Source organism: Ipomoea nil, unplaced genomic scaffold (genome assembly GCF_001879475.1).
Source record: "Ipomoea nil cultivar Tokyo-kokei standard unplaced genomic scaffold, Asagao_1.1 scaffold1407, whole genome shotgun sequence".
NCBI lineage: Eukaryota > Viridiplantae > Streptophyta > Magnoliopsida > Solanales > Convolvulaceae > Ipomoea > Ipomoea nil.
In genome coordinates, this window is record NW_017617835.1 from 5410657 (window position 1) to 5429030 (window position 18374).

At 34.5% G+C, this 18374-nt stretch overlaps 1 protein-coding gene across 1 annotated transcript; it reads left to right on the forward strand.

The window, feature by feature from the left end:
- Positions 1 to 11374: 11374 nt before the first annotated feature.
- LOC109186120 (protein NRT1/ PTR FAMILY 5.1) lies at positions 11375 to 15217 on the forward strand. Its single transcript, XM_019336028.1, has 4 exons — positions 11375 to 11551; positions 12078 to 12295; positions 13231 to 13787; positions 14113 to 15217. The coding sequence occupies exons 1-4, from the start codon at positions 11446 to 11448 to the stop codon at positions 14972 to 14974; spliced, it is 1743 nt and encodes a 580-aa protein (XP_019191573.1). The 5' UTR covers positions 11375 to 11445; the 3' UTR covers positions 14975 to 15217.
- The last annotated feature ends 3157 nt before the right edge of the window (positions 15218 to 18374 follow it).

The window sequence follows — 18374 nt, forward strand, 5'->3', positions numbered from 1 at the left end:
AAGAGACACATTTAAGTCACTACCACACTCAGACTAATCCTGTTCACACCGGACCGGCTCAATTAAGAGATAAAGTGTTGACTAGATTGATTTTTTCACACAAGAAGTTCAAACTGCTAACCTCTCTTAAGGGACAAGAGTGTACGACCACTCACGCCAACCAAGCTGGTCTGTGTGACTACTTGATTCATAACTTGGTGGGTGCACTTGATTCATAGTGGCCCATGAGTATTAGTGTACTGGGCCATTGGATCGTAAAGGCCATCTAGTCAAGCCCAATAGGCATAGAAATTCATTTGGGCCCTACTCTAAAGTGGACCGCAATGGGCCCTCGTGTCAAACCCAAAATAACTCATTCGGTAATAGTTCAAATTTTCCCCCGTATAAATCAGTGTTTCTTGATAAGCTCAACTTCTTGGGTAATAGTTCGAGACTTATAAATGAAACAACCGGTGGCAAAACCGTGCCAACATTAGCATTACTAGAATAATTAAGGTTGGGAGAAATCCAACAACAATGTACAATGCTAGGATAAAGAGGCAAGCTTAAAGTAAACTTCGTGTGAGCTAGCTAAGCCACATAGTACAAGGAGATAAGACTAAGAAATTAATTAATAATAATATTATTCTATAATATAATTCTTAGTAGCCATAATTATCTTTCACTAATCAGCCAATTTTCTGGTATGGGATGGGTTAATTGTGATCCCCTGCAGGCTCCAAATTGGGTCCACGTTTCTCGTAGTAATGATAAACCGCAGCCCCAGATAGCACTGCCAATGTCAATGCCTGTGCATGCATCCTACATCAAAACCAAACAACATGCATGTTAATTAAGTTGCTATGATCATATATAAGTTTCAACTTTTCTATATTGGCAATTCAATCTGCATTATGAGAAAGTCCACCGTCGTTATTTGATGGTATGCTTTGGATAAAACTCATTTTGTGATCCTAGTTGACAAAAAATCATAAGGTAAACTAGTCTAAGTTGTCAGCGATGAGAACTGGATGTATTCCCAACAATTGATCAGCTCAAACCAAGAAATTAAAACTAATAGATAATTCCCAAGAGAAATCTAGCTAACTTGGAACATTGTAATTATCAAATTAATTATTCGACCAACTTGGTTGGTGAAGCCCTTGAACTTAGTCAGCAAAAGACCACAAGGAGAGAAACAGTCTAAATTGTTCATAATTGACTCACTCAAACTATAAAAACGAATAGACAACTCTCAGGAGGAATCTAACTTAGAACCTTATATATATAATTTCCAAACCAATTATCTGAGCAACTTGACTGGCGTTGCATTAGGCATTAATGCAAATAATATCCAATACATCTATATATATTGTACTAAAAAATATTACATATTATATTGTTGTGACACTATAAAAATGTCTATAAGTTGTTACCTGGCATGTATGAGTCTAAGGCTAGGTTTGAGAGGGGTTGCTGAGCGTGAATAAGCCAAGGAAGCTCCAATTGCAGATGCCCAAACACTCCCTGTACACGTTACACCACATCAATCAATCTTATATAATAAAGTAAGGTTTTTTATTCTCTTAGGAGTATTATTTTTATTCTCTGATCTCCTGCATGCATGTGCGGCAATCTTTTGCTTTTAATATTAAGTGAGAGAGAGAGAGTGAATAAGCTAAGTAATTACCAATGGTGGTGAGCTTGTGCTGAGAAACCCATGTCTGAATGGCCTCCATCTTCGTTCTCTCTGATCTGATCCTTCAACTCGAAAGGAATTTTAATGGAAGATTTGGTATTGGTGTATGGAAAGATGAAAAGTTGAGTGGAATGGAGAAACATACACACATGCATATATAGAGAGATTCAAGAAAGAGGGAGATTGGGATGCATGCAGTATTTGCAGTGGATATGTTAAAAAAATGGCAATATTCTGTGGGTGTTTGGTGAGGGCCCCCAGGTTTTGTTGACTGTTAGTTGGACCACTGAATTGAAATGTGGAGGAGGAAAAAGAAAAAGAAAAACAAGTTTTTTTTTGAGTGGTAATGAAATTTTCGGTTACTATTTAAAGTTTGAAATTGTTAAGGGTCATATTTGTGAGACTATTTCATGGATCTTTTATATGAATCGAGTCGGATTAATATGTAAATGTAATACTTATATTATCAGATGTAATATTAAATCAGAAATAAAATATTTGTTATAACAAAAGTGAAATTAAAAACCATTGGCTTTATGAATATATATTCCATTGAAAAGAATGTATTCTGCACGCGGTTGATGAGCCGTTGGTTTTTGATAATTATAAGGTTTTCTCAACCGTTTCTCTCCTACTACCGCTTTCCGCGTTGCTGATTGATAACTGTTTCTGTGTTAAAATAATAATATAATAAAAATAATGGACTACTGTTAAAGGTGTATGCTTTATGCGATTCTCAATGTGATAATGGAGTTTTGGGGTCTTATAATGCGGTGCCACGCCGCCGTTCACGGCGGTGCCATGTAGCTTCTTCCCAATGCCGACCACCAGGGGCCGAGGCAAAAATTTTGGTCAGTAAGAGAGAAAAATAAAAAAAAATTCAATACACAATAAAAAATTGCCCTGCATTTCTTGATTGTAAAGAATCTCCCTTTCTCTGAGTAAAGTTGGGAGCATAAATTGAGCTTGATTCTTTTTGGCCTTCAATCTATGAACAATAAAATTAAACCTATAGTCCTAAGAAGATTATGTATATATCTAATTAAGAAAACATTGATCATCTTGAGTTTTCTTTTCGTGTGAGTTATATATGTTTGATAAAATAGTTAGCTATCAGTCAATTTTTACTTATTTGACCACTATTAATTGTTTGACTTGGTTAAAAACGCAATATAAGTATTTGGTTAAGTAACTTTAATTTTTGTAACTCCAAAATGTTAAAATTCGGAATGTTACTCTAAATAACTTTTTCAATTAGCTTTTTGAGAAAACAAATTATACCAAACAATTATCAGCTAACAACCAATTTACCAAACAACTTTCTACAATGATCTAATGTTATAAACTAGTTATACCCTCTAATTAACACAATCAGTTAATAGCCTACCAAACAGAGTCATACTCACTTCAAATAGACAACTCCAAACAGGCATATACTGCAAACTCGATTTCTAACTTTTGTGCAATTCAAAAGGCGTCTTAGGAACAATCTTGGTCGGAAAACACGAATTGCTGACCATAGGCGCTCCATGAATTGTTACTTCACATAATCATGGTCGAATGGCCACGTGATCTGCATTGGCATGTTTTAGGTGTAAACATGTTTTCTCAAACAAAAAAAAAGGTGTAAACAGGTTAGATTCCAATACAGTCAGTACTCAGTAGCTTTCACAGTTCATAAGCTATTACCAGCCACATATGGCTTGCCCTTCTACTCGGGGAAGAGGCTCCACGCACCATTCCGGTGAAACTTTTGATAGAATATTTGTTCTATTTAATAAGATCCAAAAAAAAACCAAGTGGCTTGTAGTCCACTAATATTGGATTGCTCCTCTAAGTGAGAGGTGTAAGGTTTGAACCTCATTTGAGGCAAATAGTGTGTATATGTAGGGTCTCCCCCTTCTTTATAATATAAAAAAAAAAAAAGGGCAGAGATAGGACCATCCCCGCGCCAATAATTATTCTAATACATAAAGTATATTTTTTTAGTACATTATTCTAACGCATAATGTACATTATCTTAATTAACCCATAAGTTTCATTATTCTAACTCATAATGTACATTATTCTAACCCATAAAGTATATTATTTTAACTTATAAAATTCAACGACGTCGTTTTGGACCGTTGTCTACACAGCTGGGGTCCGAAATTTGCCCCCCTTATTTTCCTATAGCGTGATGACACCTTATGCAGGGTTATCCTGTTTGACGGGCCGCCTAATCTTAGTATCCTACTCTTTATAAACTGTATCCAAATGAAGACTAGCAATATATTCTTGGTTTTTCATTTATTACTCCGTACTATACTGCTCATTCTTCTGTATATTTGTATAGTAGCCACACAAGAAATATCTCATAAACTTAATTGGTACTTTTTGCTAGGCCATAATATTGGCTATGGGTCATCTCAACTCCTTGGCTGTTGGTTCATTTTTTATGTAGCAAACTTATGGTTTCAGTCACAGACCATATAATACATTAAACCAATTCCTATGCTCATCTGCAGGGTTTGTTTAACTGGAGGGTTCATTTTGTTTAGCATTCATGGGAATTAACCAATGCAAATTAGATTATACGACCCCACATATCAAGTCCACAAGAGCTCGTGAGTGATACTTAAATCTTAGGGTTCCTTTCACTTGAGTCTTGGCTTAGAGAAACACGAACAATTACTTGAGAATGTGCACTAAGTAAACCATATTCTTGTGTAAGCCTTATGTGATCGATGGGCTTGACAAAGAGCGTGTTGGCAATAATCAAACTCATGACCTGACCTATTTGGACAATATTACATATCTATTGGACTAGTCTTTTACGATGGGCACCTCTAAGTCAATCATCCCACCATCCGAGTGTCTAGCATTGACTGTTATGCAAGTATATCTAGCTATAACTTTTGGTATTACCAGATGAATGCCTAGTAGTTGGGAGTATATCCTACAACATAATTGAGGACTCTATTATGAAAGGGATTCAACATAGAGGGCATGATCCCATGCCTTTTAATGCCTAAAGTGACTAAAGTTTGTACTACCAAGTTGAAATGGGCACAGAAAACATGTGGTTTTCAGCCAACAGTTCAACACAGGGGGCAGTGAAAACCTATGGTCTTCAGTCACACTCTTGAAGCAACCAAACAACATTTGTTGGTTTAGGACCGAACTCTCAAAGGGCCATCAATTTTGGCCCCTTCTGATGAGTTCTCTCTTTTAAACAATTGCCTATTTCTGCTTCCACTGCCCTGCCTGCCATGCAACAGTTATTACCTAAGATGACATCTTTGTTCATGCCTCTAATGGATTCTGCTGCCATTTCTATCATATCATTGTCTTTAGGATAACACCTACACTAGTTGTTATATTCATTTGAGTGACACAGATTCTCACAAAATATCTTGACATGTTTAATTGTACTTTTTTTCCTTGGAGCGTTCTCTTGGTAGGTCCATATGTACGTGATTATCGTTATTCTCAAGCACAAGCTATAGTTAGTAGTGAAGACGCAAACTTTATTACTTTGTATTTGCATAGTAGTTAGCGTCATATTTCAATGACAAGATGTTAGACTCGCTTCTCCAAATTGCCTCCGATCCCAACATATATCCAATGCAAATGACACTCTTAATTAATTTCCTTCTCATTTTATATATCTGGTGTAGTTAAGCATTATGGAAGTGTTTGGTAAATAGTTGCATGTTAGCTGATTGAGTTAGTGAGTTTGACTAATTGATATATATTATTAGCTGATTGTAGAAAGATGTTTCGTAAATTAGCTCTTAGATGATAGCTGATTACATGCAAATTAAAATGACTTTCTCAAAAAGCTACTTTGAGTAGGTTTTTGAATTTTAGTGTTTTGGAGCACTAAACTGTTACAGAAAGCTACTTAATCAAACATTTATATTGACTATTTAACCAAATCAAACAGCTAATAGTGATCAAATAAGCTAAAATTGACTGATAAACTATGTTACCAAACAAGACCATTATCTTAAAACTCAATTTTCGTTTTATACCATCTGCAGTTATGTATTATAATCTTGTATACTAAACTACGATTGACTCATGCATTTGCAAGAATAATTAAAATTGTACATCATATATACATTGCAGTCATTAATCTGCAGGGAAGTTGTTTTTGGTATTTGCTGCAATGGGTGAATAGGTTTCTTCTTTTCATCAATGGATTTGACTCTGATTAATTGGGCTCCACGCCACCACCCTTGCTCACAGGCTATTGAGATTGTGGTCCATTAGTATATATATATATATATATATATATATATATATATATATATGGATAGTTGATTAGTGATTACCAATCATATTGTTTGATCTTTCTTTTACGGTCTTCACATCAATCGTTATGCTGTGCAACCGTGTGCACTATGCAGGGTACACACGGTTGCAAAACGATGTCGTTTTGTTTAAAAAAAAAAATCTGTTCAGATCGTCATTAACGGCGTTAGGCGATTTCCTTTCGTATTCAAACAGTAGGATATTTTCATAACTATATACTCACAATTTCATAACTATATATCCACAATTTCATAACTATATATCTAGAATTACATAACTATATGTCCAGAATTACATAATTATATATTCATAATTTGACAACAGTACATTCAGAAATAATAACTACACATTCATAATTTCATATTCATATATTCATAATTTCACAACTATACATTCATAATTACATAACTCCATATTTATAATTCTTAAAGTGCTTGTTCACAGAGAACCATATCCATAATTGCATAATTACACATCCATAATTTCAAAACTATATATCCATAACTTCATAACTATATATCCATAACTTCATAACTATATATTTAGACTTGCATAACTACTATATATTCATAATTACACGTCGATTGGAGTTTTTGTAAAATAAATAAATAAATAAATAAAAAAGAATTATTTGATTGGTGGAGTTAAACGGTGCCACTAATGGCACCGTTACTCTATCATAGTAAACGGTGTCGTTTTACAACCGTGTGCACCATGCAAAGCATAATTTGCGGTCTTCACATAGAGATTTAATTATCACACGTGGAGGATAATACAATATTACAATATATAATGTTTGGGTGAAATTTTACAATGTCTAATAGTAATAATGTCAATTATTGTAAATAATTATAAAAAAAAAAATACACTAGGCCATAATCATATTTTTTTTTTATGATAAAAGAGAAATTCACAATCACTACTCGAGGGTATATATATGCATTGTTTAAATTAAACTTTTTTCTTATGTAATAGCTCAAAAAGTAAACTGTAGCAGGAAGACTCTATACGATGTGCTTAACCAAAAGAGTTGACTATAATTAAACTATAATTGGTCATAGATGTGAAGTTTGGAAGAATAACCCTAGCATTGTGGGAGCAACCTCTCAAAGTGAGGGGCTCCTTGTGCGCAGTAAGCAAAGGTCTAGCCTCTGTGGTTCAGTTAAATTACCATGATTTACATCCTCCCAGATGCTCTGTCGGGTCAGGGTGTAAGGGACCCTTAATTAGGATTGGAAATTCAACCTTTTAGGAAGAATAATTTAACTATAACTTTCTGATACAAAGTTCATATTCCAAATTTGGTCACTATTTGTTGTGTGGTTAATTTTTAGTCCTAACAAGGTGAGTGAGACATGAAAATGTGAAAAGCTTCATTGGACGGTTGCGATAAGGCTAGATTCCTTTTATGTCATCTTCATTGATCACTAAATATTATTAACGTCAATCTGATGTAACACTTGCAAAGAGTATACCTAAGGTAGCGTTTCAAAAATAAGTCAATAGTTTCTTAATTTTTTTTTATTTTTATCTTTATTATTTTAAATAAATGACATCTTTTACCCCTTTTAATTAAAATCCTTTTGACATTTTAAATAAATCCATTATGCTTGAATATTTAAAGTTTACTGTGCTGAATTTAGTTCATGAAAATGAATCCATTATGCTTGAAATTTTTTGTTACTTTATTATGTGATGCTAGATCATGATTATGCTAAAAATTTCATTTAAAAATGTTAAATTTTAATAGGTAAACAAACCTATTTAAATTTTATGAAAATGTCATTTTTAGTTTAGTCGTTTTACATTTATCAACTTCTAGCTTATAGCTTTTCAGTTAGGTTTGTCAAACATAGTCATACGCAACATTTTATTTGGACAGTTTTAAGGAAACTTTTAATCATTCTTTCAAAATTTGTATATAATGTATTTATAAAATCTATTAGACATAGTAAAAAATAAAATAAACTATTTCAAATATTAAAAAAAAAAAGCCAATTAACAAATATTTGAATGTATTAAATTTAATATTTGAACCATTTAAAAACTATTTTTACTCTAAAATTGCGAGTTTTAATGTAAATCATAATCTTTATTTTTAGTGTTGGTTTTCTTTACTATTTTCTTTGTGGTATCAAAAATAATTTTTTACTATTTATTATAAAGAGTATGCAATGGGCTCGATTGAGAAAGTTCACAAGAATCAAAATCTACTCTATCCACTTGGTCACCCCTTTCATGCATTATTATTATTATTATTATTATTATTATTATTATTATTATTAATATTATTATTAATATTATTATTATTATTATTATTATTATTATTATTATTATTATTATTATTATTATATTTTTAATTTTTTTTTTGGGTGCTGCTTATGCATCACAACTTGTTAATTGGACAAAAAAGAAATATGCTTTTCCTGAATAATACGACTAATTGGACGATATTGTTTAATCCAATTGTCACATCGATTAATCATAATGATTTTGCGTAACTCTTAATAATCAATTTCAAAGGCAGTCTATTCGGGGAGAATAAGATTATGATTGATGTATTTGGATAATGAAATAAGTTTGTTTCAAACATTTGAATAAGAAGTGTAACTCGAATCAAACACGTAATAATTGTAATAGGTTCAAGTGGGAGAAGACTTTTTTTTTCTAAAAAAAATTAAAAAAAATTAGGTGATGAGTGGTAATTTCAATTTCGTCGGACTAATTCTTCTTCCACAGGACCACGTTATTGGATCTATTACAGAGATAAATCGCGAGCCACACAATCATTCTATCGGTCAAATGAGAGAAATATTTTTATTGTTCCAAAAGGGTAGTCGAGACTCGAGTGGGTATAATATAATTCTCATACCAAATGGTCAGGAGTGGTCGAGTGGGTAAAATATATATAATTGTCATACTGAATGGTCACGAGCGACTTTGTTGATTATTACACAGAAGTAGAGTCTATCCAGTGTATTCCATGTTATTACACAGGAGCATAATTTATTCAGTGCACACCACCGAAAAATACATTATGTGCATATAAAATGCATTTTCTGATTACTAATGAATTTAATAAATCCGATAGTAAGATAGTAAAAGTAGGTAAATAAATATGGTAATCAATATCAAACCAATTAATATAGTACAAAATTTGCCAATAAACAATTCTATATATACAAATACAATATTTTACGTGTAACATAAATAATAATCCTAAATTTAATTATTCTAATAATATTAATGAAATAATCTATGTCTTGAAAAACCCAAAGTGCAGGTTGAATTAGTGCTCCATCTTCCACTACCAAAGTGACTTCCTTGGAATCATGATTATAGAAGAAGTGGGAAGGAATAAGGTACAAAAAGTTAAACTCGATAGTGATTCTTCGTTTGTAATTTAAAGAATTGAATATTTTTTATTTCAATTGAAAATTGTCCTCAACCATAGATTGTATTAAAGTTGTTTAAAACTTTCATCAATATTTTTTGATGATCAGTAATACTAACTACTTTTAATTATCGATTAAAATTACCAATAAGAATTTTTTTAGATACCTAAAGTGGTTAAAAACTTAATTTTTGACCTCAAACTCTAGATTTTCGATCAGTTTACATATTGTTTGAAAAGATTGATACTTTGGTGTATAGTTAAATGTGAGCACATAAACAGGATTAAGCATTTAAGTGGATAGATTAGGTGGCCGACCAAGATGTTAATGAACATGTTAAGGAATGCTGATTGGGCTCAGCTAAAAGTCACATAATGTTTCGTCAGACTCACTTCTTGGTAGCTATATCGCAAATTATTGTGGGTCAAGGTTAATTATGCGCATTGTGAATTTTGGTCTTGATTATGTATTTGTAGTTAACATATTATGTACTTTTAGTCAGTATTGTAAAAATTGGCCTATGTGTCCCTAATCTGAAGTGATTTCAGTTCTAGGTAACTTTTAGTTGGCCGGCTGACTAACCGATCGACTAGGCGCCGAGTTGGACGCCTAATTCGGCCGAGTTGGACGCCTAACTCGGCCGAGTTGGACGCCTAACTCGGCCGAGTTGGTGTTCAACTCGGTTGAGTGGTTTGTTTTGCAGTTGACTAGTTTGAGAGATTATAACAGTCTAACAACTCCCAATCCTAAGTGAGAAAAGTGGAGACGATATTCTTGTATTACTTAGCTGTCTAGTCACTCTAGGCGCTAAGCACCCCTCAGGCGCCCGTTAATATACTTGTAATAAATAAATTAAAATTGCATAATACATTAATTGCAACTGAATGTAAATATAATAGGTTAATTATTACAACTACTTAATGATCTGGACAAAATTCATAATGTATATGCTGATTTTGTCTATGATATAACTATTGCAGCTATATTCTCCCGCCATGTTTGGGGTTCTGTTGTGAATTGTGATGGCAATTCACTTTAATGACTATACCAATGTACCATGAGTGACATTACAATGCCAAATTGACAATACCCTCTTACTCCACTACTCAATTTGTCACTCACTTTGTAATATTTTTTTCTTTTCCACGCATAATAAGGAGAATTGATATCAAGATATCTTATAGACAAACTCACATCTGTCGCTATATTACAAGATTCTTAATTATTATTATTATGTTAACCTAACTTCGATGGACTAATTAGAAGTCGCACAATCAGCTTAGCGGTGAGATCTTGATTTTCATCATGTGCGCACAAGGTATCCAATTCACACCGTTCATCACCCTGAACCTTTTCTTCTGTTTATGTTTCTTATGGGATTCGAACCTCCACACTATCGTCTTCAGTCATGACATCAAGTTTGACAATGAACTACTATGTTAAGACTCGAGGACTAGCTTAAGTATTAGTGTTGTCCGGGATGGTTATTGGTTAGCATTGAGTCGCACTAGCAAAAAAGAAGGGATATTCCCTCAAAAGGTATAGTTTAGTGGGTAAAGTATGATTCTCATTCTTAAGTTCCTGAGTTTAATTATTGTTAATATACTCCACTTGATTTTTATAATGGATGGAAACTTAAATAACTAAGTCAGCTTGTAATAGAGCCAGTAGCATTCAAAAAAAAAAAAAATAACTAAGTCAGCATCCTGTGTGTGGTCATAAGATCAAGCCTCAGTGGAAGCGTTGTTGACTCTATGTGTTTCATTAAATTGAGAAAATATGTATAACAGATACTAAAATGTAATAATAAATTTTGAGGAGCATCTGTCAAATACAATGACGCATGCTGCACTTGATTATTATATGTCGAGGAGACACGACACATTTTGCGAACGCTACAAGACTATGAAATAATGTGTGGCCCATAATATACTGATATGTTGTGTGGACACTCCTCATGACTGCTTAGCTTCATCTACTTATAGCCAGCCAACTAATTACTCCCATTATTCCTCACTCCTAAGTTCTCTTCCTATTCCATTTTTTTCTTTTTCTTCCTTCAATTTAATTATCATGGAAGCCAACAAAGGGTATACACAAGATGGCACTGTTGATCTTCATGGACAGCCTGTCCTCTCAGACAAAACTGGCAAATGGAAAGCCTGCGCTTTCCTCGTTGGTATGCATCACAAATTCTATCTATCTCTCTTATTAATCTTAGGTTTCTGCTTGAGTGTTGGTCGGCAAATTATATCGTGCACTGCGGTCTATGATATAACGACTGGTGCTGGTCAATGTATGGTAGGAAAGCCTGCATGGGCAATTCAGTTAGTCACAAGGGTGAAGTTTGGAAACAATGACCCGAGATAAGTCTCACGAGCGACACTATGAGCAACTTCTCAAAGTGAGGAGGGCTCAGATCCTTGTGTGCAATAGGCGTGTACAGCTGAGTTACCATGATTTACATTCTCCCAGATGCTCTGATCTGTTGAGCCAGGGCGTGAGGGGTCTTAGAGTTCAATTATCAGTTAACTAGGACAACCCAACTTATAGGATAGTAGAGTTAGGGTTTGGACTTAGGTTTATCAACAAATGTGTTAATATTGATATTGTGCATTACTTATCAGTTAATTTTGACAACTCGACCTATTAGGACTATACATTGAGATCATGTATCATATGACTGTTTGATTCATGTATCCTAGGTTATGAAGCATTTGAGAGGATGGCTTTCTATGGAATAGCTTCAAACTTGGTGGTTTACTTGACAACCCAACTCCATGAAGAAACCGTTGCATCAGTTAGGAACGTCAACAATTGGTCCGGCGTGGTATGGATCACCCCTCTCCTCGGCGCCTACGTGGCCGACGCTTACCTGGGTCGATTTTGGACTTTTACTATCTCGTCCTTCATTTATGTCATTGTAAGTACATCATATCATAACACGCATTTCATATTAATTAAAAATTTTAGTTAGTAAATTAAAGAATAAAATGTGATGAATATAGTGGCATTTATGTGAATGATGACTCAATTTTAGAATAGGAACGTAACCATGGAGGGGATGCCGTGCAAGTGCATGCTGATTCCTAGACCACTTAGATAAGATTTGTATATATTGAGGTTGCCCATATTTGGGTTGGCCAATATAATTATTACAAGGCTTTTTTTATTGTGTGGGGCATAAAATATAATAATGATCAAGAATGACATGTAGAAAGGCTCACCACATGCATATATATGATTCATCATTGACGTACTCTATGTTCTTGCCACTCTCTCCACTAAATGTTGACCCATCCATTTGACATTAAATGTTGACGTTGTTGTACTTTTGATGTCTTGGTTGTTACTTGTTAGCAAGTTTTATTCAAGATGAATAATACTAAACATACTCTCAATTTTGTACTCTATTTTCTATTTTATGTTTACACATCATATTCTCATTCATCCCGCTCCCAGCACCAACCAATTTTAACTGTTATTGCTGATACCACTTGTTAGGATAAGCGCTTACCACTCACCCAAAAAATTATAGTTGGTAGCAAAAACACAACTTATTTCCTTATTTATAAACCATCATCACATTGACCGAGATAGACTGATTGCTGAACTTGGTCCTTAGGGACTTCACCGACTTCCCTAGTAATCCTCTCGTCACGACATGGCTCTTTTACTGGTCCTGCCTAACAATATATATATATATATATATATATATATATATATATATATATATATATATATATATGTGTGTGTGTGTGTGTGTGTGTGTGTGTGTGTTTGTTTTGGTATTTCAATGCTAATAGTATATAAAACTTAGCTAAATGGACAAGTTTGAATGGTGCATATATAATATAGGGAATGGTGCTTTTGACAATGGCGGTGTCGATAAAATTCTTGAAACCAAGCTGCGACAATGGCGTGTGCAACAAGGCGACCACCTCGCAGATCACCTTCTTCTACGCATCTCTCTACACGATCGCCATCGGCGCCGGCGGGACGAAGCCCAACATTTCCACCTTCGGCGCCGACCAGTTCGACGACTACAACTCGCAGGAGAAGAGCCTGAAAGTTTCCTTCTTCAACTGGTGGATGTTCAGCACCTTCGCCGGAGCTCTGCTGGCCACCATCGGACTTGTTTACATCCAAGAAAACTTGAGCTGGGGATTGGGCTATGGAATCCCCACCATTGGGTTGATTCTGTCTTTGATTATATTCTACATTGGGACTCCATTGTACCGGCACAAGAAGAGATTGAATCGGTTTCCGGCCCGGAATTTGCTCCGGGTGCCCGCCGTTGCCTTCGCCAACCGGAAACTCGACCTCCCTTCCGACCCGTCGGAGCTCCATGAGTTTGACTCTCAGTACTATATTAGTACCGGAAAACGCCAAGTACAACACACTCCAATATTTAGGTATGCCTTCTACATTACATTAATAGGTGGCAAATCAACCATTTTTATCAAAACAACCTAACCAAAACATGGTTCTTTTGGTCCTTTAAGGTTAGGTAATATTATTGTTTGTTAACCATCTATAGCTACTTAGCTTATTTTCAAAACACTACCTAAAATAGCATTTTAAAATAAGCTCTTATTTTAAGTTACTAGCTTATTTTAAGAACATTGTTTACCAGAGCTTATAGCTTATTAATAGGTTAAAATAAGGTATAAGCTCTTAAATAAACTTTCCCAGCAGTTAACTACAGTCTAATAACTTATTTGTGTCTAATTAATCTAGGTTCTTGGACAAGGCTGCAATCAAGCATGGCAAGGTTAGTCCGCCATGCACGGTGACTCAAGTGGAAGGGGCCAAGGTCGTTCTAGGAATGGCTATGATATGGGTCGTAACCCTAGTCCCCAGCACCATCTGGGCCCAAATCAACACCCTCTTTGTTAAACAAGGCACCACCCTGAACCGCCACATAGGCGGCTCAGCCTTCCAAATTCCGGCAGCCTCACTCGGCAGCTTCGTCACCCTCTCCATGCTGGTCACCGTCCCTATGTACGACCGCTACTTGGTCCCGCTAATGCGCAGCAGAACCGGCAACCCCAGAGGCATCACGCTGCTCCAACGCCTAGGAATCGGCTTCACCATCCAAACCGTCGCCATCGCAATAGCCTCGGCGGTGGAGCTCCGGCGGATGCGCGTCATCGCCGCCCACGGCATCACCGGCCCCAAAGAAATCGTCCCCATGACCATCTTTTCCTTGCTGCCGCAGTACGTCCTCCTGGGCGTCGCCGACGTGTTCAACGCCATCGGGCTGCTGGAATTCTTCTACGACCAGTCGCCGGAGGACTTGCAGAGCCTCGGCACGACGTTCTTCACGAGCGGGATCGGGATCGGAAACTTCTTGAACAGCTTCTTAGTGACGATGGTGGATAAGATCACCGGACGAGGAAGATCCAAGAGCTGGATTGGGGACAACATTAACGATTCTCACTTGGATTATTACTATGGATTCCTTCTGGTCATTTCAATCTTGAATCTGGGCGCATTTATCTGGGCATCAACAAAGTATATCTACAAGAAGGAGCTGACGGAAGTGAAGGAGGATTTGGAACTGGACAATGACAAAGCCATAGAAATCCAGCTCCCTTAGCTTAAAACATATATATTTCATGCCCACAAAATTAAAGGCCAATTCAAATTTCCTCCCCTTTAATTTAGGCTGTATCTATAATCTAAATGTTTAGTTGTTGACTATCATATGTTAAAATAGGAAGTATTATCTACATTGTATTAACATATAGATAGTTTTATACGGAGTCCTAGCTACTATTGTAATCGTTCATATATTATAATTAAATATATGTGTTCACCATAATACAAAGTACAAATGTATTTGTGATTGGATGAAGGATTGGTTATTTCTTTTGGCACTTTTTAATTATGTGTGTAATGAGTGTATTTGGCAAATTATGTTGTGCATCCGTGTACACCATGCAGGGTGCACACGGATGCAAGAACGACGTCGTTTTGATTAAAAACGTGCGTCCTACTTTTAAAAAAAATTCAATTTCGATTCCCAGTAACAACATTACGTTGTTCATTCATTCTAGATTTTTAGTTCATTCATTCTGGATTTTTAGTTATGAAATTATGGATGTGTAGTTATGCAATTATGGATTTATAGTTATGAAGTTATGGATGTGTAATTATCATTATGCAATTCTGGATTTGTAGTTATGAAGTTATGGATGTATAGTTATGAAGTTATGGATGTGTAGTTATGCAATTCTAGATTTATAGTTATGAAGTTATGGGTGTGTAGTTATCCAATTCTGGATGTATAATGAAGTTATAGATTTGTAGTTATGCATGCAATTCTGGATTTATAGTTATGAAGTTATGGATGTACAATTATGTAATTCTGGATGTATAGTTATGAAGTTATGTGTAGTTATGCAATTCTGGATGTATAGTTATGAAGTTATGAATTTTTTTTTTTTAAGTCAACGTCAAAACGACGTCGTTTTTGCATCCGTGCACCATACATGGTGGACACGGATGCACAACATAACGCTCCAGTGTATTTTACATCATATTTACCTATTTTAATTGCTATACCCTATACTATAATATCTTTTAAACTCAGAATTTAATTGGATCCAATTCACGAAATATGTAAAAAGAATCAGATCAGATTCAAACCGTTGAACATTAAGGCCCAATAGGAAACATCGTACACGAATCTGAGTATTTATTCTAAATTTCAAATCCTAGGTATCGGGCCTGGTCCGCCAAAGGTTATATAGCATTTTATTTGATTTTTTTTTCTTTCGAAATAAATTATTCATGTTGTATATTAGATAAATTTCGTTCTTGTGCAATAACTTACAAACCATTCAAGAGCGATAAATCGTACTAGGAAGCTAGACATTGTGTGACAGGCTCAACCAAGAGACTGTTAACAAGAATCGAATTTCTAACTAGTTGGCACAAGCTAAAATCATGTTCTACTCACTTGGCACCCCTTTCAGACCCTTTTTGAAATAATTTTTGTTTTTTTTTCAATTTTTTGAGTGACAATGAAAACTCGCAACTACTATCCGAGGTGTGCAATGGGTAAACCCCTCTTTGTGACCCCTTCCGGTAAAGGACCACAAAGAGGTAAAACAATCTCGATTGTCCATAGTTGACCGGCTCAAACCGAGAAGGCCAATAGACCGCTCTTGTAAGTTGAACTTATAACTTTGTAGTTGTTTTTTGAAATAAATTATGTCAATTATAACAGGTGCAGTGTACCAATATGATACATGAATATTCAATTTGATTAGTTTTGTGTGAAACCGTGTCATATGAGATATGTAATTGTATTTTTCTTAACAAATATGTAATACCAATACACTTTTTACGCCTCTACTCTATTATATATATATATATATATATATATATATATATATATATATATATAAATTACTAAGTAATGTCTCTAGAAAGTTGCATATGTAGTTGTTTGTATCAAAAGATTGGATTTTGGGGAAAGTAAAGATGTACATTATTTAGGTTTTTTTTAAATTGGAGCATGCAATATTCAATTAAGAGATCAATGGGAATTTGTGTAATGGCAATATAAGTATGATGCATGCCACATTTTGAAGCAACCATGACCTTAGACCAAATTCCATCACTTATTTTATACAAAAAAAAAAAAAAAAAAATTTTATGACACTTGAAAATGACTTCAAATGATAGAGACAATCAAATTAAGCTAGAACCTAGAGGCACAATACTCAACCAAATATATATACATCAATGTTTTGTGTTAGGTTGCAATTCTTTCCTCATGTAGTACTAGAATTTTCATAATTTCTATATTATGTATTATAAAATAAGAAAATTTTAAGGTGTCAACCAATACCCGTGCCTATTGCATTAGATGCAGTCCATAGGTACCGGTAGTGATTGGCACTGTAAACTTGTTGTATAAACTGATATTGTAATTTAAAATTATAGGGGTATTCAAATCATTAGTGTTACTAGGAAATATTTTGGTGTTGCCTACTCCCGTATTGTCATGTTAATTTTTTATTTTTTATTTTTTATTTTTAAAAAGGAACCCGTCACAAAAGGTCACAAATTCAATTATTGTCAACATTCTCCCGATCAAGTTCGTTGCACCAATTCTCCCTACTACAATTTACCTCTCAAGTGTGGTTTGCAAGCTATTAGACATGAGTGTGATTTACCAAGTGCATACTCTCAAGTCTCAATAAGTGGTTGCAGGTTTCCTCGTCATTCAAAAAAGAGAGAAAACAAAAGAAATAAAGGGACATTTTAGTCATATATCAATCTTTTCTTTTCTTTATGTTTTTAACCACTAGATGTAACCAAAATACTTTCATCTATTTTACATTGACATTGTAAAGATTTTCTTGAAATTTTATTAATTAGTTTTATGAATATAATTTAGGATATGTACCTCAAAACATTTTTAAAATTCAGATGGTTACAATATCACTAGATTCACTGCATGATAAATGAATACATATCTAATAACGGAGTATATACATTATAAATTTAAAAAACAATTAAACTCTTATGCAATATGCAATATATAATTCTTTTTCTCATTTCTTTTTCAAGAAAAAATTTTAATATTTAGAATTATTAGGGTTCCCGCATATTAAAGCTAAGACAACCAAGAAGTTAAACTAAGGAAGCTAGGCAATGAAAACAAAAAGAGAAAGTGAGGAATGAAGTTGTGAATAAGCTAAGATTGTTTACATTGTTAATTAATTAAGGTTGTTGCTTTGCTTACTCCTAAGAAAGGTTGAACTCCACACGCCAAGGAACACCTAAATAATACAAATATATGAACAAGCAATTGGCAAGACTGTTCATCCACCCTATTAGATTTGTCGTGAGCATTAGTATACAAGCATTAGGTATATAAACTAGTTGAGGTATATCTATCGATTTACCTTCTCCCGTCTCCACTAGTTACTATGGTAAGAGCTATATATGAAGATCGGAAGAGTTTCAACCTTAACTTAGTT

Excerpts from the sequence above, each read along its gene's own strand:
- LOC109186120 (XM_019336028.1), top strand. The coding sequence starts at position 11,446 with ATGGAAGCCAACAAAGGGTATACACAAGATGGCACTGTTGATCTTCAT. Across the intron at positions 11,552-12,077 it reads AGCCTGCGCTTTCCTCGTTG|GTTATGAAGCATTTGAGAGG; the intron begins GTATGCATCACA and ends CATGTATCCTAG. Across the intron at positions 12,296-13,230 it reads CGTCCTTCATTTATGTCATT|GGAATGGTGCTTTTGACAAT; the intron begins GTAAGTACATCA and ends TATATAATATAG.